This window comes from Aphelocoma coerulescens, chromosome 3 (genome assembly GCF_041296385.1).
Source record: "Aphelocoma coerulescens isolate FSJ_1873_10779 chromosome 3, UR_Acoe_1.0, whole genome shotgun sequence".
NCBI classification, from domain to species: Eukaryota; Metazoa; Chordata; class Aves; order Passeriformes; family Corvidae; genus Aphelocoma; species Aphelocoma coerulescens.
In genome coordinates, this window is record NC_091016.1 from 1,569,663 (window position 1) to 1,591,528 (window position 21,866).

General features: G+C 46.0%; 3 protein-coding genes across 7 annotated transcripts in view; all 3 read left to right on the forward strand.

Moving 5' to 3' along the window:
- The first annotated feature begins 121 nt into the window (after nt 1-121).
- The window catches only part of LOC138107495 (semaphorin-3D-like), a 50,799-nt gene continuing 29,054 nt past the window's right edge, over nt 122-21,866 (forward strand). For 3 of the 5 annotated variants that reach the window (XR_011149557.1, XM_069008740.1, XM_069008744.1), the window contains exons 1-3: nt 122-312; nt 1,236-7,000; nt 11,571-11,761. Coding sequence is in view for 4 of the 5 variants with exons in the window: in XM_069008740.1 (XP_068864841.1) it covers nt 11,647-11,761 (115 nt within the window). In the remaining variant the exon portion in view is untranslated. Of the gene's footprint in view, nt 313-468; nt 868-1,235; nt 7,001-11,570; nt 11,762-21,866 lie in introns of those variants that run through there. The other 2 variants (XM_069008741.1, XM_069008742.1) reach the window with 2 other exon arrangements.
- Nucleotides 18,234-19,456, forward strand: LOC138108776 (neurofilament light polypeptide-like). The gene is made up of 3 exons (XM_069011877.1): nt 18,234-18,308; nt 18,705-19,379; nt 19,436-19,456. The coding sequence occupies exons 1-3, from the start codon at nt 18,234-18,236 to the stop codon at nt 19,454-19,456; spliced, it is 771 nt and encodes a 256-aa protein (XP_068867978.1).
- Nucleotides 19,479-21,607, forward strand: LOC138107098 (inositol 1,4,5-trisphosphate receptor-interacting protein-like 1). The gene has a single exon (XM_069008420.1). It carries the CDS (start codon nt 19,479-19,481, stop codon nt 21,048-21,050), a length of 1,572 nt encoding a protein of 523 aa, XP_068864521.1. The 3' UTR covers nt 21,051-21,607.

Genomic DNA, 21,866 nt, shown 5'->3' on the forward strand with positions numbered 1-21,866 from the left:
TTTGTCGTGTGGTCATTAAGGGAGCCATGGAAACAGTGCTGAGCATGCGCGGTGTTGTGGGAAGGGAAGCGCACGAGCAGCGCTGTACCTGGTTACGTCATGTGGTGTTGAAGGGCGGGGCGGAGCCGGGCAGCGCTGCGCATGCGCACTGGCTTTACCCTCCCGCTCCTGCTGCTCCGTGGGTACCGTCCGGCGGTGCCCGGGAGCGGCTTGGAAGCGCCAGGTTCGGTTCCCGGCTGCGGCAGCGGCGGGCGAGGGTTGTGGTGATAATGGAGGAGGGCGGCTGTTGCTGTGGCTGCAGCGAGGTGGAAAGTGAGCGGAGAACGGCGACGCGGCGTGTGCCGGGAAAAGACCCGACGGGGGGCGGCCCCGGAGCAGAGCCGGGCGGGAGCGGGCGGCGGGGGCTGCGCGGGGTGAAGGCGGTCCCGGCGCGGGCACGGAGCCGGGGAGGAGCTGCGGGGCTGGGGCCGGGACTTGCGGGCGGCACGGCGGGACCTCCCTGCAGAGCCTTTCCTGGGAAACAAAAGCGGGAGTTTGTCCCAGCTCGGCCCCGTGGCAAAGGGGCAGCGCAACCGAGGGGAGCAGCGCCTGAGCAGTGCGGCAGTTTAGGGGCGCAGGGAAGAGGCGGCTGGTGCTGGAGCGAGAACTTGCAGGTTTCTTACACTTAAATGAACGTGGAAAGCAGGGAGAGAGGTGGTATAAAAGCACTGGGTGCTCGGGCAGGTGAGACAGGACTCAGGGGAGGGAGTCGCTTTCCTGAGCTCCTGAAGTTCCACTTGCCTCTCTCACGAGCACTCGTGAGAAGTTTCCCATTTGGAGTTGGGCTCCAAAAGGAAGGAACTTGAAACTGCTTCTTCTGATAAATCCGTAAGTATGGGAGGCCCTACCAAGCCCACGGGTGTAAGCAGCCAATAACTCCCACGAGTATTTTAACCACTAAAAATAGCAACTTTTATTTCTTCTGCACACAGAGGACTTGGCTGTCCTGTGCAGGGTTCACTGATGCTGTGAATTGCAATCCAGGGCATCTTCAGGCTCCTGGTGCTTGGGACTGTGGTGTTTGGTGTGCAGAAAACATCCCAGGCTGTCCAGCTTGGGTGTGGCTGTGCATTTGCACAGTTCCTCAGAGTGGGAAAAGGCCAAGAGAGCGATGGGAAGGTCTTTCTTCCAGGCCCGGGCATCCTCAAGACACCTCAAGGATGGTTTTTAAATGTTTGTTGTCTTTTGTTTCCTAGCCCAGGAGCCGGAGAACGGGTGGAGACAGTGGCAAGCAGGAGTCCCATGTTTACATCTGCCCTTGGATTCCAGTTTCTCCCAGTGGGTCTGTGCTGCCCGAAGTACAAAGGAAGGAGGTGTTGGAGTACCTGTTTGTTCACCTGTTGAGCTTGGAAGAGATGCCGAGTGTGAAATTCCAGGAGTGCCGGCTCCTTGCGAGCTGTTGGTTGCTCAGGAGATGGGGTCGGGGAAAGGGGGGAAGAGTCCGAGCACAGCACAGTGGTAGGAGCTGGGTTTGCATCTCAATCTAAGGCATCTCAAAGCCTGATAAGCTGGAAAGAAGACTTTGCTGTGTTAATGCATAATTACATTTTTGTGCAATTTTTTGAAATTAGGGCTGGGATCAACCTGGGGAGGAGGTTGTCTGGCACAGTTCCCTGTGCCCTGCTTTGCCATGAGGAATGGATGCCTGACCTCTTTGCAGAGAGCTGCTGCTGATGTAGATTTCTCTGTTTCTATAGTGAATTTATCCCAGTACTTGGCTGCTATAAAGAAGTCTCCTCTTGCTGCAATTTCCCCCTATTACATTTAAGATCAGCTCCAGCTGAGTTAGAATTTAATCCCGACCTTTTCCCCCTTTTTTTTTTTCCAAGAGGCCTCAGCTATCTCACTATTTCTTTCCTCTCTCACCCTCCAGGTCCTGTTTTTCAGACTTTTCCTTATAAAACCCTTGATAACCCATTCCCCACTTAAGGCTTTGTTGTAGCCTTGTTTTGCTACCTTCTGGGTGCTGTGGATGAAGGTCTGGCTTTGAGGAGCACGCCCTGCTCCCTTTGCTCAAGGGATTGCAGTTATTCCAATCTCCTGCTGCTGAGGGCTTCCTTAGGCTCTTGCTGAAATGAAAAATGTCCAGGAAGCTTTTCCTTTTTTGAGATTAGACTGGTTGAGATATGATCATGATGGTTAAAAACCCACAGTGCAAATGAAGGTTTCCCCCTTCTTCCCCCCTGCTCCCCACTTGCTCCATGCTCGGTCCTCTCCCTGCACAGTTCATTCCTTTGTAATCACAACTGCTAAGGAAACCTTTCTAATCTTGTCAATTGGCAATGCAACTGCTTTTAACTTCTGTTTTAAAATAGGTTTTGAAGTCAGGCTCTGCCCTTGCTATTGATTTGAATTCTTGACTGAGCAAGTTATTGGTGCTTAAGAAGCCCTTTGTTGCTTTAAAGCCTTTCTCCAAGGGTCAGAGAATAACACTGACAGGGAGTGAAGGAGCGCTGCCCAGTAGTTTCTTAGAAACGGAATGTGTTAAACCAGGTTTCTTTAAAAGCAGTTTTGAGTAAGTGAAATTCAGGTACTTGAATTACTTTGGGAAATGGTCCATTTAGGATAGATCTACACTGACAGAAGCTGTTTATCTGAGGTCAGTCCATGCTTTGATCAGTGCAGGGCCTTCCCCTCAAGAAACGCATGAGCCAAGCCCAGCAAGGTAGAGGAAAAGACAGACACAAGTTCAGCTTAGAGAGCTGCACGGGTGAAATCCCATGAATATGCCTGGAGCATGGCCCTCCCCAGCAGCTTTTCTTACAGTTAAATTCTTAAAAAAGCTAGAAGCTGATGCTCAGTACTTTGGGATCTGGCTCAAAACTGCGGAGAGGATAAACTCCCTTACTGGAACTCGGGCAGTGGAGTGCCCACAAGCCAGCAGCCCGGTTGCTTCTTGTTCAGCTTCATTTCAACGTCGTTTTTTTGTTGTTTTGGTTGGTTGGCTGGTTTTAAAGTATTCTTAGAGATGCTACAAGTGGAAGAAGAGAACAGAAATAGAGTGGAGCACCACTGGCATACTACCTGATATTTTACTGTTCCTCTTTTTCTTTTAAAAATATATGTAGATAACATGAACTTTTAAACTCTGTGATTTGGGAGAAACACTCTTTTTTCTCCCTCTCTTTGGAAGAGATATGCAAGTCCTGAGCCGTTGGGCCAATGCTTGCTGCATTTTGTTTACGTTTTTACAATCAAACAAGGGGCTGATAAGATTGACAAGGAAGATACAACTCAGGAGCTCACTAGGCAGCAGCCTCCAGACTCTTTGGGTGATGCAGTAGGGTATGAAGACTGTTCTCCAGTGCGAGATTAATCCATAATAACATGCTCACTGACATAAAAGTCACTTCTTATAAGCCACTTCTTATTCCCTGAAGTGCAGGAGCTGAGGTGTTTGACAAAGCCTTGGCAGAATGATGAAGTAGATCCCTGTCAGATTTCTCCTTCTTGTGCTAGTGAGAGCAATCCATCTTCTTTAAGGGTTTTGTTCCTTTGGGATTGTGTGTAGTTTAGAGGGAGAACAGTACCCAGAAGCATTAATTATTTAATCTGCACTGCTTTTTTCCTCGACATGTGAGGCCTGAGTATTGTGCTGGGAAGCGGGGCCAATAAAATTTCTGGGAGTCAGACTTGGAGCTCGAAAGTTTTAGAATTAACGCTGGAGACTCAGCTCCCTCTATGGTCAGAAGAGGGGGAGACACCTTCCTTCAGGATGTCTCTCCAGGGAATGCTTTTGCAAAGTTTTCTCTCGTAACGGCTCAAGTCCTGCCTCTTCCTGAAATTGCGGTGTAGATCCCACTGGAGGCAGTAAATCTCTCAAATGTATGAGCTTGGGCCTACACACCTGCTAAGGTGTGACTAGAGGTGTGAGAACTTTTGCAAATGAATTTGGAATCATGAGAATCACAGAACCACTGAGGTTGGAAAAGCCCTCTAAGGTCATCGAGTCCAATGTGTGCCCAATCCCTACCTTGTCACCCAGCCCAGAGCACTGAGTGCCATGTCCAGGTGTTCCTCGGACACCTCCAGGAACGGGGGGACTCCAAACCTCCCTGGGCAGCCCCTGCCAAGGCCTGACCACCCTTTCCAGGAAGAAAGTCCTCTTGATGCCCAACCCTGGTGCGGCTTGAGGCCCTTTCCTCTTGTCCTGTTACTGGTTGCCTGGGAGAAGCAGCCAGTCCTCACCTGGCTACACCCTCCTGTCAGGGAGTTGTAGAGAGCAAGGTCTTCTCTGGGCCTGCTCTTCTTAGGACTGGTATGGAATCACTATTTTGCATTAAAGGACAATAAGCAGATGTTTTGAAAAAATACTTTGAAATGTTTTTGCATTGTCCTGGAAATCTGCCAAGAATTGGAGTTGCTTACCAGGTTAGGTGTTCTTGCCTGCAACTTCCCAGGGGCTGCTGGAGGTGGGATGAGGCTATTGCAGAGGAATTACAAGTACGTGGTTTCTCACTCAGGAGACTCTGGGTTTACTATAGCTATGGAACTGGTTTTCCAGACTAGAGGAACCCCTTAAAGGACTGCAGAGGGAGGCGGAGATGGGATTTGGGGTTTGCATCCCCACCTTCTGAGCACACATGGGGTTAAAGGCCTCTTGGCAGAGCTGTAAGGTGTAATGTGGGCAGCAGCTCCTCCTCTCTTTGGGGGCCTAAATTGAAACGCTCAGGAGCCAAATCACCTCTGAGCTGCTCTCTTGTGAGCAGGAGAGGAAGGGACACCTCCAAAGGCCACATAGCTCACTCATAGTCTGAAAAATCCTACTGCTGAATCTGGAACCCCCCCAGGGACGCCTGGGAGCCCCTGGGCCCCTCTGTGATCCTCGACAATGCACCCCTCCATCATCAGACCATGCAGTGTCCCCCAGTGTTTTGCCAGTGGGAGCACTGGAAGAGATACTGGGAACGCTGGGAGGGAACTGGGAGGAAACTTCCCACCACTCTCCAACGTGCAGCAGCCCCAAGTGCGACCAGTGAGGAGGAGGAAGTGCTCCCAGTGCCTCGCCCCCCCCCCCCCCCAGAAAAAGGGGGGCGGGGGGAGTTACAAGAAGAAAAAGGATTTTAATTGAGGGGAAAACACTCCATTTCTTTAATTGTGCTTGAACTTAGGAGGATCCCACTTCATCTACTGTTTGGAGGGTCTCAATTGACACAACGTTTTCATGATTTTGTATCTCAGTTGGCTGGGAATCACTGTTTTGCATTATTTTCCTGTCTAATTGGAAGAAGAAAGCCTTTATGGTGCTGTTTGATGGATTTGAATTGAGGGAAACCGCCCCATTTTCATAATCTTAAGGTTAAAACTGAGGGCAAAACACCACCGTCCCTGGTTTTAAAGGGAAGCCCTTTATGTGCCATTATGAGAGTTCCATCGAGGGGGACCCTCATTTGAAGGGACCTTCATAGAGGAAAAACGTGTCCAAAAGCCCCCAAAATGGTGTTTCTTGAGGGAAAGCGAAGAGGACGCTGCATTTTCCCTCATTTTAGGAGGCTAATTTGAGCAAAAGTCCCCCTTGATTCACTTTTTCTTTGGGTTTATATTTAGGGGAGACCCTCCTTATGCATCAATTACGGGTCTAAATTGAGAGGGAAGCTCCGTTTTCCCCTTGTTTCAAGGCTTTGAAATGGTGACTAAAGGGAGTTTTCCCTTAATTCATTAAGAAATTGAAAAAGAAGCCCGGCATGGACCGGCGGGTCTGGACACATCCCCATTGAGGGGGGGCAGAGCCGCTGCTCGGGGGATCCTTTATCCCCCTCGTACAGCTGCGAGCTGCCGAGGAAAAAGTCCTCGTTCCTAGGCTTAAAGCCCTGCAGGTTTACCTCTCATTCTCTTGCTCTGATTTGTTTGACAATAAATTCAATTTATTCCCCCCAGTCGTGTCTCTTATTCCAGTGACCGGTGAGTGATCTCTCTGTGCCCTTCTCCCGATCCTCGGGCCTTTCCTGATGTGTTCTGTTCCCTGCCCAGGGTGAGGAGGAGAGGGACAGAGCGGTTTTGCTGGCACCAGGCACCTGGCCAGGCCCAGCCCACCCCAATAATCCCTGCGATCATTCACGCCACCATTACCCAGGCGCGCGGCGGGTCCGGCTCCGCGGGCAGGCGGCTCCAGTAGTTCAAAGTGGGCAAATTGGGACGGAGTGAGAGGAAGCAGGTGCTGCCGGTGGGTGAAATGTCTCTGCTGCGAGCTGCCTGGGAAAGGAGGAGGGAGAACCTAGTGCAAAGGAAAGGGGAGAGAAAGAGGGACAAGGCTGGAGCTGTGGAAGGAAGCGGAGATGGCCAAGGGGCAGCTGAGCATTTTGCTTTCCCACTCTGTGGGGGGAAAGAAAGCGCTGTCAAATCCATCCAGGAAAAGAGAGGAGAAATAGCAGGTGGTGGAAATCGCCGGCAATTTGGATGCAATTTGTCTGTCTGAAGTGCAGACGCCGACAGACACGGAGCACCGCCGGACGCCTGCTGGCGCTGCGCTGTGTCCTGCTCTGGCTGCAGCCCGCCTGGCGAGACCCCCAGCAGCAGCGGCCCGGGGGCGGCGGGTCGGGCAGCAGCCAATCGGAAGCGCCGCAGCGTGCGGCAGCCAATAGGAGCCCTGGCTACTCCGGCAGCCAATGGAAAGCGCCGTTCCCTGAGGGACCAGGCCCAGCTCGAAGCCCCTCACAGCGGCTTCGTTTTTTGGGACGTTTGTGGAAAGTTCGGAGTTCATTTTTTTTTTCTTTAGCGCACCTTTTCCAGGACAGGAGGGATTCCGGCGCCGCTTCGTGCCGGTAGGGAGCGGGAGAACGCGGCGGCGGGCGGCGGGTGGCGAGGGCCGTCGGCGAGACGGGGCTTGGGCCGCCTGCGGTGTGCGATCTCCCGAGAGCAGCGGGGAGCGGCGGCGGGCGGGGCGCTGTGGGAGCCGGCGCATGTCCCCGAATGAGCCGCCCGGCGCAACGCGCGAGGTGCCAATGAAATAAAATAGAACACGGTAAAGTGAAAAGCATCTTCTGCCAAATAATATATCAACAGACCATCTATCTAAGTGGCACAAGAACATAGTTTCATTGTGCTCTGGATGAATGTCATCTTTGTTATTGCAGAACTAAGTTAAGAATATTAAGTCTAATGATGCAATTTTATTTTTAGTCTATTTGATTTTATAAGTTACTAATCTGAGTCATGTATGCTTATCGTTTTCTCTCTTATTAACAAAGACAATTCAATATCCAGTTCATGATTATAGTATAGTTTTGAACCACTCAATAGTAATTTTTCTTTTGGAATATGTGTGATAATTTCAAGGTGAGACATCTACATAATGCATTGGACACGTATTTGTATATTTGCAGTTAAAGTAACATGCTTTAAATTTGTGTGCATGTATATAAAGTACATATACTTAAGGAAGAGATCATAAAGAGATAAGGTACCTTTCAATCAATTTGAATTGTAGGCGGGGTAATTTTTGTTTCTTCTTGTAGGTGATTAGTTTTAAATCTTTTAAAGCAGTATGTTTGTCTGACAGGCCACTCATGCTATTTTATTGATGTCTAGAAGGGACATCTTTTGCTGGCTTCTGACTCCATAGACAAAATAAAACCTCGAGATCATCTCAAACAAGGATAGATGAGGAAAAGAAAGAAAAACTCTAGCATCAGTGATAGTAAATTAGATATTGAGGCTACGTGGCCTAGGCAACTTACTCATTAAGTTTATAATGAATTTATAAGCTTATGATGACTGGGTTGCTCTAGATTTTCAGCTGTCACAATTTGCAGCATTGCTGTTAGGTTCACTAAAACTGAGCCGTAACTCTTTATTTGAATGTAAAATTCTGAATTTCAAAATGACCTCGGAAACCTAGTGTTGGAAACAGGTTTTAAATTATCCTCCAATTCCATAAAGGTTTTTATTTTACAGAACTAACCAAGAGTTACACGAATACAGTTTATAAAGCGTGTGTTTGCAGATGGGTCACAGTCCTTTCAGCTCTGGACTTCATGATGCCAGGAGAAGTCGGAAACTACACAGTATTTGTGAATGCAAGACTTTGCATTTAGATAGGTTTGAGCTGAACGATCTGAAAAAGCTCCCATAAGCACAGAACTCCTTACTGTCTGTGTGTTTGAGAAGGCTGAAGAGCTCTGTTTATTGCCACAAAGGGCCTGGAATAAATTATGTTTAGTAAATTGGCCCCAGGTTTTCTTGTTTCAGACAGTAGCTTCAGAGCAATCTGTTTTATAGGCTCCACTAAATCTGACCAATTGCAGGGAGGTGACACCTCATTTCAGAGACGTGGCATCCCACATGTGCCAGTCAGGTCCAGCCCCTCTCTCTGTCAGGATGGCCGGGCACCAGCAGTTCAGCTTTCTGTCTTTTGGCATTTAACCTACGGCCTGTTCCCAATTTATGGGCCCCGCAGGGAGGTCCTAGCAGGATGGAGCCAGGCTGCTCAGCCCCTCCTCAGCCTTGTGCCTCCCACCCCTACATGGGGCAAATAAAAGCTTCTTTATTCCATTGGAAATGCCCCTGTTTCAGCGAGGTGTATGCCTGGCTTCCTTCCCTGGTCGGTCTTGCAGGTGATAATGAACACAGTGCGGTGCTATTTCCTAGCTGAAGCCAAGGTGGGAAACCAGCTTTAGCCTCAGCATTTTTCATTTCAGACTCTTTTTCCTCAGTTATTTTGGATCTGTTCATGGTGAGGAGGTTTTACAATGTGTTGGTCCTTAGCTGAAGTATCGAAGAACTGAACAAACCAGTAATTTTTCCTTCTCTGACCAAATTCTTCTTACTTTTGAGGGGAGGAAGGAATGGGGGAGTCAAATTTGCGTTTAGGTTTTATGTTTTATTTCTGCCCGTGGAACTGTTTGCTACTGAGCTGCGTGACCGTGGGTCTTTTCAGCACAGGACACTGATTGACATTGCATGTGTTACAGAGAGGAAGGGCATTTCCTGATGATTAATGGCAAGTTAGTTGGCCTGAAGTTCATTAACCTGAGCTAGACTGTTGGAAGGACTCTGTGTGGAATTGTATTAGAGGATCATCATAAACTAAAAATATATGTGACAATCTGGCCAGATTGCAATGAATCTAAAGACAGGACAGGGTTGGCTCGAGCTCACAGAGCAGCTGCCTCGAGTGTAAACTAACTGCCTTGTGAAAGCAAATGGTTTTTCACAGACTTTATTCAAATAAAAGGGGAAAAGGAAAAAAAAAACCAACCAAAACAAAGGAAGGTTCCCATTAGCAAAAAAAGCCTACATGAAAAAGTGAGGTTGTGAGCTATGGCCGAAGGCCCGAGTTTGGTGCTGATTCTCAATCAATTCAGCAAATGACAGTGCATTGACACAACTGGTTTTTTAGTCAAATTTAGTCCTGATTCTTCACAGTAATTTGCCTCAAGAAAATGAGCCCCATATCCTTTGGTGAGTTCCCTGTTGGCTGAGGCCCATGGCTTCAGGCCATGACTTCTCAACATACTTGCAGTGAGACTGGCTCCCTCTTAATTGCTTCTTTTTGAAGTATGGTTTGTCACTATCATCCTGCTGAAGATGAACAGGGCTGGTGTCTCATTTTCACATATTCTTCCCCCTCCTCCCCTCTCCTTCTTTTCCCCTTTTTCACCTCTAAATAAATTTCTTAAAGGCGATTTAACCCTGGGATGGTCTAATCCACTTCAGTCCTTCGTGGTCCACCCTCAAATAGATGTGTTGGCACAGAAGAAATTAAGGGTGTTCTCTTAGGATCTGATACTGTAATAAAGGGAAGAGAAAGATGAAACAGGCATTTCATGTTTGTCTGTTTTCTCTCCATGTCATTTCATGAACGTGTACTCACGCTTGGCCAAGAGTAGTGCATTCAGACACTGAATATGAGTGTTGAAGAGGGGACTGAGAAGAAAGAAGCTTAGTGTTCTGCAATAGGAATTATGCTTTGGGGATTTTACGGATTGTTTCCCTCTTTTTCACCATCATGCTTTTCTTGCACACTTCCTTGTCTTTTGCTACTGAGCGAAAGTCTGGAGGCTCAGAAAGCCCATCTGAGCAAGATTTCCTGTGTCAGAGAGAACTGAAGGGATTCTGTTTCCATCCTTTCATGCCTGGAAGGATGAACTGCCTGTATCAGGACGTGCTGAATTGGTTCTGGGTGCTGCTGTAGCTCACAGAATTGCAAGACCTAGTGCTGCAGGAGTTCAAATAACAGACCAGTGGAAAGGCTCAGGGGCCACAAGCTGTGCTGCATCTCTCATGGACTTGTGAGGAACCTATCCTTTGGTGTCTGTGCAAGTGCTGGCTGATGTGGGCACTAGGATTGCTCTTTTAATCAGGCAGCTCCAGTTCCTTTCAGAAAAGAATTTTCATGGCACATCATGAGCCATTAATCTCTCGACTAACCATAACATTTCCTTACTCCTTGGTTTTCCAGCATTACTCAAACACTGACATTTGTCATTTCACCAGCCATCTCCCTTGACCTCTAGCATCAGGCACTTGCAGGGGGAAGGATCTGGTCTCACAAATATTTTCATACTCTGATCTCTGTGATTTATTAACCGTGAAGTTTTGCCTTCAGAACTCAAGATGCCGTTTCAAATAATTTCACGTGCAAAAGTCGAGTTATTGGGCAAAAGGGATCCTTGATAGCTGGGTACAAAGGACAGCAGGACTGCTGTTGCTGTTTTCTTTTCAACTCCTGTGCTGGCTGTGTGACCTTGAGGAAATAGGTTCATTGCAGCTTTATGGTTCCGTTTTTGCATAGGGAAAATAAGGGCAGTGATAATTGCTTTCGTTTGTAAAAAACTTTAAGATTTATGGACTACGAATGATTCTTACTAAGTGAAAAGTGTTGCAAAGCTGGCTTAGTTACACACTGTGCTAACAAAATCCCATATCAGCCTATTGACTCCAGCCTGAAACACTCATTAAAGTTTATAGGACATTTTGGTGGATGAGTTGAGGCAGTTATTCTGCTGGAAATATCATACTGAAAACACTTTTAAATCCATCATCCGCTTTGACTTTTTTCTCTATTAAAACGAAACACAACTGCTTGCTCTGTCCAGTTTTCTTAGTTTATTTATGAAAAGTTTTTGATGGATATGGATATGTACTCACTGTTAACTCAGCTTGTACCCCCATGGCATCTGAGACATTACAGTTCATTCTAGTCATAGCATAAACACACAATAGCTGTTGTACTGAGACAAAAAGAGCTATAAAACATATAAGATATCCAATGGACTAGTATTAACTATCAAGTTGCATGGTCACTTTTGAATGTCATATGTTCTTTTTATGGATACTGCATTAATTTAATTTGTGCTTAAACTTTAGCTAGGCTAGACACTGGTGTCTGAAAAGTTTACATATTTTTCCAATGTCAAAATGTGTAAATTTAGTATTAAGGAAACAAAACATATTTACTTGTACTAGAGGAAAAATACTTTTGTAGCAAAGAAATTAACTGAGGTGCTCCTTAAAGATAGGTCTGGCTTGCTTACAGAATTGTTACTTATGCAGTAAAGCAGATCTGCAGATGTTTTCTTTTTTTCTTCCAGATAAAACTTGGATTGTTTGAAAAGTGGGGAGATACTTCACCATAGTACAAAAGAAGATACAGAAGAGGAGAGCAGAATGAGAGCTTTGCAAGTGCCACGTGCCTGCAGCCCGCTGTCTTTAGTGATGCTGTTCCTTCCAGTCACTGGAATGTCAAAACAAAATATCCCAAGACTGAAGCTTTCCTATAAAGGTAAACTTTTCAGTAGTTTTTCTGATTCTGCCACTTCCGTTTTGATGTGATACTGCCAGCAGTTCTTTTGTATTACTAACCAGGAAATACATAATAGAAGCCTTAAAGATGGATGAATTCTGCCTCGGGGCAGTATTAAAATCTGGGCTTTTTGTTGTGTCGGGGCACATGTTTCTGAAGTATAACTGTCTTTTAAAAGTATTATTTCTGTTTGCTCCAAGAGGATGTTAACAGACTCTACATAAATTAGAGGGGAGTGGTACTTGAAACACTCTGAGGTGCATTGGAGACATTCCTATGTGGCTGGTAGGGATGATGTGAGACATGGAGGACGTTCACACCTTCCTACAGCATCAGAGGAAGTTGAGAGAGCTGACTCAAGTGTTTCAAGGGGACTGACATTTATTTTTGTAATAATTCTTTTTCTATCACTAAGTGGGTATGTTAAACTCTTCATAGGTGGTTTTCTTTCTCCTTGCCTCTTTGGATCACAAAAGCGTGTTTCTCTGCAGAATTTCTTAGTCTTGTGTGTAGTTCTTGTTAAGAATGGTACCGAGGGATTTCAACACAGACATATTTATGTATTAATGGACAAGTTTTTAAAGAAGGTAGATTTCTTTTTGCTTTGAATGTACAGCACACCTGCACAGGCACAGAGGTGTGTCACTGATACTTTCTTCTTTAGTGAAAACAAGTGCTCTCCCATTAGTTATGTTTCAGCTGTGTCAGCACCTTGCCCTTATGGGAGCTATTTCTGCTCTGTTTTTCAAACTTATGTCTTCCTATGCATTGCAGAGTTACACTCAGGATGGTGTGATGGGACAGGCTGTAAAGCCTTCATTGGGGCTTATGATATGTTTATCATGAGTTTAACACCCAGAGAAATTTATTGAGTAAGCAGAATGACTTGCTATTTATTTACAAGCTTCTCTTTTGCTAGATTTGCGTGCCACTGCGCATGCTATTCCACTGTGTATATAAATGTGTTTGGATGTGTTTGTGTGAGAGAGACAGAGGAAGCAAGATCAAGGGATCTTGACAACATTTTTATTACTTTGGGAAACAGTTGCACTCACTGAAGCCAATGAATAGAGAAACTGAAAGACCTGACGTGAGTTACGAAAGTTAGCAGTAAAACCCTCCTAACATACAGCCGGCCTTCTCACAGCCAGGCCTTTTGAGATAATTCCCAAAAGCAGCATGTACCACATGGCGACGGCATTTATTGTGGATTTGACACTCACGATTAGTGAATTCCTCTCAACTTCAAAAGCAGATAGCCTTTGGCAAAATCCTGATGGATGCCTTTGGCAGGTAAAGAGGGGGAGAAAGAAAAATTATTGAGGTCAACACAGGGAAAAAAAAATGGCTGAAATCTTAGTTTAAAATAGTGGCAGAGACCTGCTGGGAACAGTTGGGGAAATGCCTGAGCTCGTTTAAAAAGACAATGAGCAGATGATTGATATTTAGGCCCTGATCCAAACTTTTATTAGCAACTTTATAAACCTTTCAGTTTGGCTTGAGGGATACCGTTTCCTGTCCAAACTTATTCACCTATATCCCCGTAGGGGGGGAAAATCAACAACAGATGCAGATGCAAAATAGCACATAAATCTTAATTTTGAGAGCTGTGATGGAACTGAAAAGTCGGAAGAAAGAGAATTACCAGAATTTATTGTGCTTTGTCTTACTTTCTTGGGGGGTTGGAAGGTGTATATTTTTCCACATGGAACAAGAAACAATTTAATGCTGTTTTTTCACACTTATGTACTGTAAATGATTCCAGTATGGCTTATCATAATCAAACTATATTTTGTGTGTTGACAACAGGATATCACATATACTGAGTATTTAATATAGTTGTGAGAATTAAGTCTACCTTCCTCCCCCCAAATCTTTCAGACAAAACAATTCCAAGGTTTCTGAGAATAAGATGTAGGAGAAATGAACTGTTTTGCCAGTTGTCATAAAATTGTTAGTCATGTCACTGACAAGTCCTGGCATCTCTGTTCTTTGGAATTAATACTTGAACTATCATGAAGAGGAGAATACAGGGCTCTTCTCCTTCTTTATGGAAAACAGATGAGAACTGGCCACATCAGGCAGTTCCAAAAACCTGGTCACACGTGTCTTTGAAGGGAAGGTTTCGTCTCCTTTCATGTGCAATGTGTTTATGGCATAGCTCCATCTTCCCAGAAGAGCTGAGCATTTGCTGGGGCAGGAGAGCTGGAAGTAAGCAGGACTTTGCAGTTACTGAGTTTTCCAGTTGCATCAATCAGTGGTGGATGGAGGAAGAGGGAGAGGGTAGGGTGGTTAAAGATGTGTCTATAACTGCAGGAGTGCTTCAATAAACCACAGCATGTCAAAGCTCCTTTGTGTTCAAACAGCAATTAAAATTTTAGACCTTCTCTGAATGGCAGCTATAGGTTTCCTTCTTCTCAAGGTCGTCATCTTAACGAATGGGAATCTGTGCAGGAAATGTTAAGATATTCCAGTGAATGATGTCGGGATCAATGTAAAGTCGTACAATGGATTTCCTTTATTGTTTGTCCCAGTCTAAAGATGTGTTCTAAAAAAATTGTGCATGTATAAAACTAAAACTACACACAAATCAATTAAAATACGTTGTAGTACAGAATCAAAGTCATATATTCTCCACCTGTGTTAATCAAATCCACTATGATCTTTAATCATGTATCTCATCTTTTCACATTTTCCCATATCCATTAGTTGAAAAATTCTCTTATTCACTCAGACTTAAGTTAGATACTTGTTCATGTCATTACTATCCCAGAAATTGTCACTCCTCTTGTGATGTTTTTAGGGTGCTCTCAGTGCATATACCTTACTTAATCTGTGTATCTTAGATACTTCTACAAGATTGAGGTGCTTTTATTACTGTAGTTTTAATATTAGGAGAAGGTAACAAACTGTCTTCTAATAGAAGATTAGGATCTTTAGAAAACCAGGGGATGATTTTGAGTAATATTCCATATTTTAACCCTCTTTGCCTAGTACTCTTTCAGTCTTAAGACCGACAGTGTATATTTATCACTCATTTTCATGTAGATGGAGATAACCTGTGACCTTCATCCAAACTGCAGAACTCCACAACCACAGCTTCCCTAAGCAGCACATCCTTGTTGTCTGCTGCCTCATTTGACATCCTCATTCCAACCTCTAGAGCAGATGCAGAAGGTTTTCATACACCAGTCTAATTCATTCATGTCATTTTCAGGACAGCATCAGTTCTGTTACTAAAGGATGGAAGGCTCTGTGTCCTAATTCTCGTATGTTTAATTCATACAGTGTAGACAGTCTTGTTTCTGTTTTATCTTCTGAGTAATAATTTTTCCTAATTCATTGGGAGGTCCTTCCATAAATATCGTGTGTGTCTTTTTAGATTTTACTTCATAGGGAGAAGTAAAGAATAGCCAGACCCAGAAGGTTGATTGCCTTCTGAGAAAAAGAAGAAAAAAAATCAAATTTTTCTCAATTTGTGGCTATCCTAAAATTTTCCTGCAGAAAGAGAGAAATTGCAAATTTAACCCTATTGATTTGATTTACTTGGCTGCTTTCCATGGACATTTCAGTAAGTGTAGTCTGTGTTCTCAGTGAATGCATTTATATTACCAAAGCGTGCACCCTAGTTTCTTGGCTGGGGGGCATGCACCAGGCCAGATTTGGGCATTGTCACCAGTGATATCCACAAACATGTATCATTCCCGTGTGGGAATGTGGCCATTCCCCAGAGCAAACCATGCTTACTGTGACAGCCGTGACTTGGTCAGAGGACCAGGAATCCTGCACTGTGACACAGTACAGAGGAATAAGCACGACTGAAGGCAAGGTTTGGCTTTTAAAGCAGGATTTACTTAGCACTGTTCAAAACGACTATGGTAGTAATTTAAATCTAATAAACAAAAGCATTATTCTCAGCTGGTTTGTTTTTCTCCATATAGAATGAATTAAGATGCAGTCTCACTCTCACTGAAGTCATGGCAAGAGTTTTTCCACTGAAGTAAATTGAAGCGAGATCAAATTCACACTCCTCACTTTTTTCATCTTACCTAAGTAAACTAAAGACAGGCAGTTCTTTCTCCTCTGCTGAAGGATGACCGTGCTAAACCATCAGCTCCACATGGCAATTAGCCATGTTTAAGGATTGTTTAGTTTCCCGCAGTGTTTTGCACACAGGATTTTCTTCCCCCTAAGAGTGATCCATTCTTAAAACATGGTGAAAAAGCAAACAGAGAACATTTTGGTGCCAGGAATTCTTTTGAAAATTTGACTGGGTGAGTACATTTCCTTAATGTTCAAAAATTATCCTTTGAACATGCTATTTAACAGTGTCAAGCATTCTGTTCTCTATATTGCTTTTGCTTTAAACCTGTTTCATTTTATAACTGATGAGATGCTTAACTGTTGCATCACAGCAGTTAGTTTGTTCAGTTTCAGTACAGCTGGCTTATTTCCATGTCATGCATCATTTAATTATACATCTAAAACGTAGTTAAAACTGTACAGCTCCATGAGCCTCACTTAAGCTGTCTGTGACACTGCAGTAATCCCAGTACCCTGACGGGGTGTTGCACAGCTATGACTGGTTGGAATGTGGTAAACTGGTGATGTGTAAGAGAGCCTAGAAATGAGCTTGCATTTTGCAGCTGTGCTTGCTCTACTAGAAGAGGAAGTAAAACCAGAAAAAAACTGCTCTTGTGGCAATATCAGCGTCTGTAAATCTGAATGCTTAATGAAAATCAAGGAAAATGTGCTGAGTGAGGAAGTGGTGCTTTTCCCTTGTTTGTCGTTTAATTAATTTTTGGTGGTCTGTTATTTGTCAGAAAAATCTATCTCAGATTCCTCTATGGAAAAACATGAAGTGTTTATGTGAGAGTGAAGATCCTAGTATTGGATGATTGTCTAGATATGCAAAAGACTTTGCCTGTTTTGTCTCAAAAATGCTTTCTGGAGGCAGTGATCATTGAGACTTAAAATGTACCCTAGCTTGAAGATGGATGGGTGCTGCTGTCCATGTGTATATGCCGTCGACCGAGTATAAACTTGAAGGCATTTATTACATCTTAGTAATGGGAAAAGCAGCAAATTTCTTGCAGACATTTTTTTTCCTTTTTTAAGCTAGTGAACTTGAAGGTCAGATTCAACTCTATGTTGCATTTTCTGTCATATAATTATCATATATATCATGTCCTGAAGAGCAGCCTCCAGTCAGTGACATCAACAGCTTACATAGCAGTTGAACTAAGAATAACCTTGGAGAACTGACCCATGTCAAGCTCTTATGAGTGTAAACTGTTGATGTCACTGACTGGAGGCTGTTTTTTCATGATCACAGAAGGGCCTCAATTGGATAAAAGAAGAATTGTGTTCAAAAAATACAAAACTATTCTGCTGAATGTTCACTTTACTATATCTCAGAAGATGAGAGGACACAAAACTGAAAGAGTAATACTTAACAAAGGATTTTTGCTCTCTTATAAAAAGAAGGACGGGACAACATCAAAAACAGCTTCCCTAGAAGAATGCAGGGAAGAGACATGATAAGTGGCATCAGCTTGGAAGAGGGATCAAAACTCTTTCTTTGATTACTTTTACTAATGACATCTGTTTAAGCAAATCCAATTCAGAGCAGTTTCAGAAATCCCAAACTTGTTCTCTTTCTGAGCACTATTTGGAGGGCACGATCTGCCTGACGTCAGTGTCTGTCTAGCAGTGGACATCTGTGGTCACTATGCAGGTGCTCGATTCACGTCCTGTTTCTTTTTCCTCCCTCCCCATTTCTGCAGTTCCATTTCTAGGTGAGTTCCCCAAAGAAGAGCTGAGGAATATAGGGGATGACTCTTCCGTACTCACAGTCCTTTGGAGATAAATACACAGAGATAGCAGAAAGAGTCAGAATTTCCTTTATTTAACCAGCACAACATCAAACAAGTCAGAGAGATTGGTTAACTCTGTTTAAGGCAGACAATTTTGAAGATGGTGGGAGTGACAGATGTACATCTTTGCTACAAATTTGAAAAAGGAGACATTCTACTTTCTGAACAAAATCCTGGCTATCCCAGAATTTTGCACTGTGTTGAACCATAGAGTTTTAAGAGCTGAGAGGTTGCTGAAGACACCAAAATTTTGTAATTAACTTACTGGGCCTCTTAAAGGAGGGTGTTAGATCTTCCTGTGCATCATTCAAGCAGCCTGGATTTCTTTCAGAAAGATTTCTCACTAAATCTGTAACAAAACATTAGCCTATATGACATACTGCCCCAAAAGTAATCAATATAAATATTATTAATAAAAAATGTCCCCCTCCAAGATTAAATAAAAGCTTACACCTATATACCAAGAGCATCCATGGATCATGTCACCCATATTTATATTTGACAAGGGTTTGTGTGGGAGGGCGCTTGTGCCTGCTTTGTACAGGGAAGCTCTGGGGTTCCCAGGTTCACGACTGATGGGTCTGCACTTTGCGTCTCTTGAGGCTTTGGGTGCCCAGGGCCATGATGAGTTCCCGGGCTGGGGATGGCGGGTGGGGCTGGCCTGTGATGCGCTCTGGGGCCTGTGACAGCACAGGGGCCGTGTCACAATGGGGGCAGCTATTAAAGGCCCCATGGGTTGCCGCTGCCCCAGTAGAGCCTGGGCAAGCGGTGAGTGCACACAGGCGGTGGGGAGGCAGGGCTGGGGGAGGGCTGGGGCAGAAGCGCCGGCACCCGGGGCGTGTGTTCTGTCCCTGCATCCAGGGCCCAGCCCCTGGTGGGAGTGCCTTGCTCAGGCTCGGTGCTTGCTGGGGCAGCGGTGCAGGCCTTGCCTCCTGCCAGCTGCCAGGGGCCCTCTCCTTCCTGCTGCCACGTCCCTGTGGCTCCTGCCCCCCACTGGCTGCCTCCATGCTGGCCCTACTGAACCCCTTCTGTGTGTCCTCTTGCAGACCATGGCTTTGTTGTCATTGCTCTTCGTGCTCGTGCAAAGCCTGATCCAGTACCCCCAGCCAGCTGGGGATGGGCTGGATGAGGCCACGCACCGGCGAATGCAGGAGCGTGAGGAGCTGCTTGACCGCGAGATGGCTCGGCTGCTGCAGGAGCTGGAGCAAGGGCCCCCGGAGCAGCAGGACGAGGGCTGGGGAGCCCTGCTCTTTGGTGCCCTGCAGCAGTGGCCATTCTGGGCTCTTGCTGGACTCCTGCTCCTCTTGGGCCTGTGGTTTAGCTGCAGGAGGAGTCCTGAAGCCAGCGAAACCAACAGCAGCGGCAAGGACCAGAGCTCCTGCAAGACCTTGGGAGAGGAGAAGGAAAAAGAAAAGGAAGAAGACAGTTTGGATTCCAAGGGAGATGGAGAAACCATAGATGTGACTGTGGAGGCAGATGACAGCGGCAGTGGAAATGAAGAAGGCAGTCCTGTGGCTGCAAATGAAGGAGACGATGATGATGCCAATGAACGAGATGAAGATGTGAAGTTGAAGAAAGACAGTGATGTTAAAAGTGACGATGGCCATGATGCAAAGAAAGATGAAGGCTGGAGTGATGGGAATATGCCAGGAGACAATACTGCCGAAGGAAATGGAGAAGAACCTGGCAATGTTACTGGAGGTGTGGAAGACCTAGATGAAGTAAATGAAGGAGAAAACAAGGATGTGAAGGTGGAGCCAGACAAGGATGCTGGAAGGGAAGACGGAGATGGAAATGAAGAAAAAACCGATGATGCGTATATGAAGGCAGGCAACAGTGATGTTGTAAATAAAGGAGTATACGAGGTAGATGGAAAGGAAGAAAAAGCAGATGTGAAGGTGCAGGGAAGCAGTGATGCCAGTGAACAACAAAGCAGTGATTGGATTGGGCAGGAAGACAACAGTGATGGTGGGAAGGCAATAGACCACAGTGGGTTTGCTGCAACTGAAGAAAAAACCACTCACCTTGGAAATGAAGAGACCAGTGCTGCAAACAGAGATGAGAAGCAGGGTGATGCAAATGCGAATGGAGAGAAGAATGAAGATGCAAAAGAAGGAGAACAAGGTAATGTGGCTGCCAGTGAAAAAGAAGGCAGTGCTGGCAAGGGCAAAGGCAGCCGTGGTGGAATTGAAGAGGAAGAAGACGCCCGTGACGCTGGGAATAAGCGAGGGATCCTTTTAGTGGATCGCATACAGTGTCCCGTCGAGGACGTGGAGAAAGGTCGCTCAGTGGCAGCTGAGCTGATGGAGAGCTTCACGCGTGTCTTTATTGACAGCGTGAGCAATAGTTTCTACCCGGTGCCTCAAGAAGCCATCGGGGTGGGCAGTGCCTTTGAGGGTTGGAGTCCCCGTGAGCAGGATGGGGTGTACTGCGTGCTGGTCCCACTGAATCCCCCACCGGGACACGCCTTCCACCTGGAGCTGAACAGTGCAGGGCAGATGGCAGCAAGGACCTTCTGCGTCCGTGTGGAGCTGGTGTGCATGTGTGAGAGGGAGCAGCTGGGCGAGAAGCTGTTGTGCTTCCTGCACCACTCGCAGGAGGAGCTGCGGCGGAAGCAGAAGCCCAGCCTCCTAGAGACACTCTGCACCGGCTCCTACCTGGACGTGGAGAAAACCTCCCACTGGTTCTACCAGCTGGTGAGATGCTCGTGGCTGCATTTGCCTCAGTCGTACTCATGGCACTTGGTGTTTCAGCCCTGCAGCCGGTCCTGCCAATTCCGGCTGAGCAAAGGCAAGAAGAGCCTGGTGGTGAAGATGTTGTTTGGGGTGCGCCACGGGGACTCCGACATCTTTGCGGTCAGCCAGCCCACAGAGGCCCAGACAGGCGGCTCCAGCATCTTTGTGAGCAGCCATCCCGCCGAGGCCGACTCCATCGCAAGCACAGCGTGGCCTGAGACATACGCTGTGGCAGAGGCAAAATTCTTCCAGCACGTCGCCAGGCAGGTGCCGTGTGAGAGCTTGCACCTGAAATGCCTGCAGCTCTTCACCTGCATCCTGAGGGGCACAGGTTTTTCCAGCTCGACCTGGAAGACTGTGGTCATGCACGTGCTGACCACCGTACCGCTGTCCCAGTGGCGCAGGAGGGAATTTGCACGGCGGCTGTGGGACATCATGGCATACCTGCGCCGCTGCCTGCAGTTGAAACGCCTGGAGCACTTTGTCCTAGGCAACCAGAGGCTTCCTGCAGAGATCAGCTTGCCGCCGGCAATGCGAGCGGTCGAGCCGCTCAACCTCTTTGAGCACCTGGCCCAAGATCCGGCCGCCCACGCAGAGGCGATGCGAGCTTACGGTCAGCTGCGATTTCGCCTCTGGATGCTGCTCTCCGGCCACTGAGAGGAATTCCCTGCACAGAGCTGTGCTGGGGGGGCTCACACCCGATGGCAGCCACGTGAGCACTGCATAATTCTTCCTTTTTTCACTGGCAATCCTGAAGCTGCTTTCCTGCTCCCGTGGATGGAAGATGCTGCGGCACACGGATTCACTGTGCAGACACACATCTCTGCATTGCCCTGCCCTTCACCTTCCAGTTTACCACGGTGCTGTTGTGATGTTCCTACGTCTACGAGGCAGAAACTGGCTCCACCTGCACATCCTTACAGAAGACTACGGACTGAGAGAGGTTGCTTGGCACACCTCAAAGACATGAAACTGGCCTGTTAGGGACTTGATGTAGTTGTTCAGTGACCTGTAGCTCACTTTACCATAGGAGAATAGGTAGTCCAAATTTTTATAATAGGAATTCTTTATTAGCATTGCTTCCAGAGGTCCTTTATTATTATCAGTGTACAACTATTTTGCAAAGTTGGTCTTAGTTTAGGAAATTGAGCTACCCTACTATAGTAGATTGTCTCCTTTTCAGTAATATCTGGATAGCTATGTTTGGAAAATTAATAAAAGGAAAGAAGTGTCTCAAATTGCCTGAAACGTGACATTCTTTATATTTAAGCCTCTGTATCTTGGAGAACGTCGTTCCTATATACCTGCCTGAAATAATGCCATTTTGCAAACAGAGATGTTGGATATGTTGCGTGTGCTCTCTCTTGAGCAAACCCATAGAGATGCTTGAAGGTTGATGTGAAAATGCCCTGAAATGCCTGAAATTCTACAGCAGAGTACTCCTGAATTTTTTAGGAATCTTTGGAAAAGTGT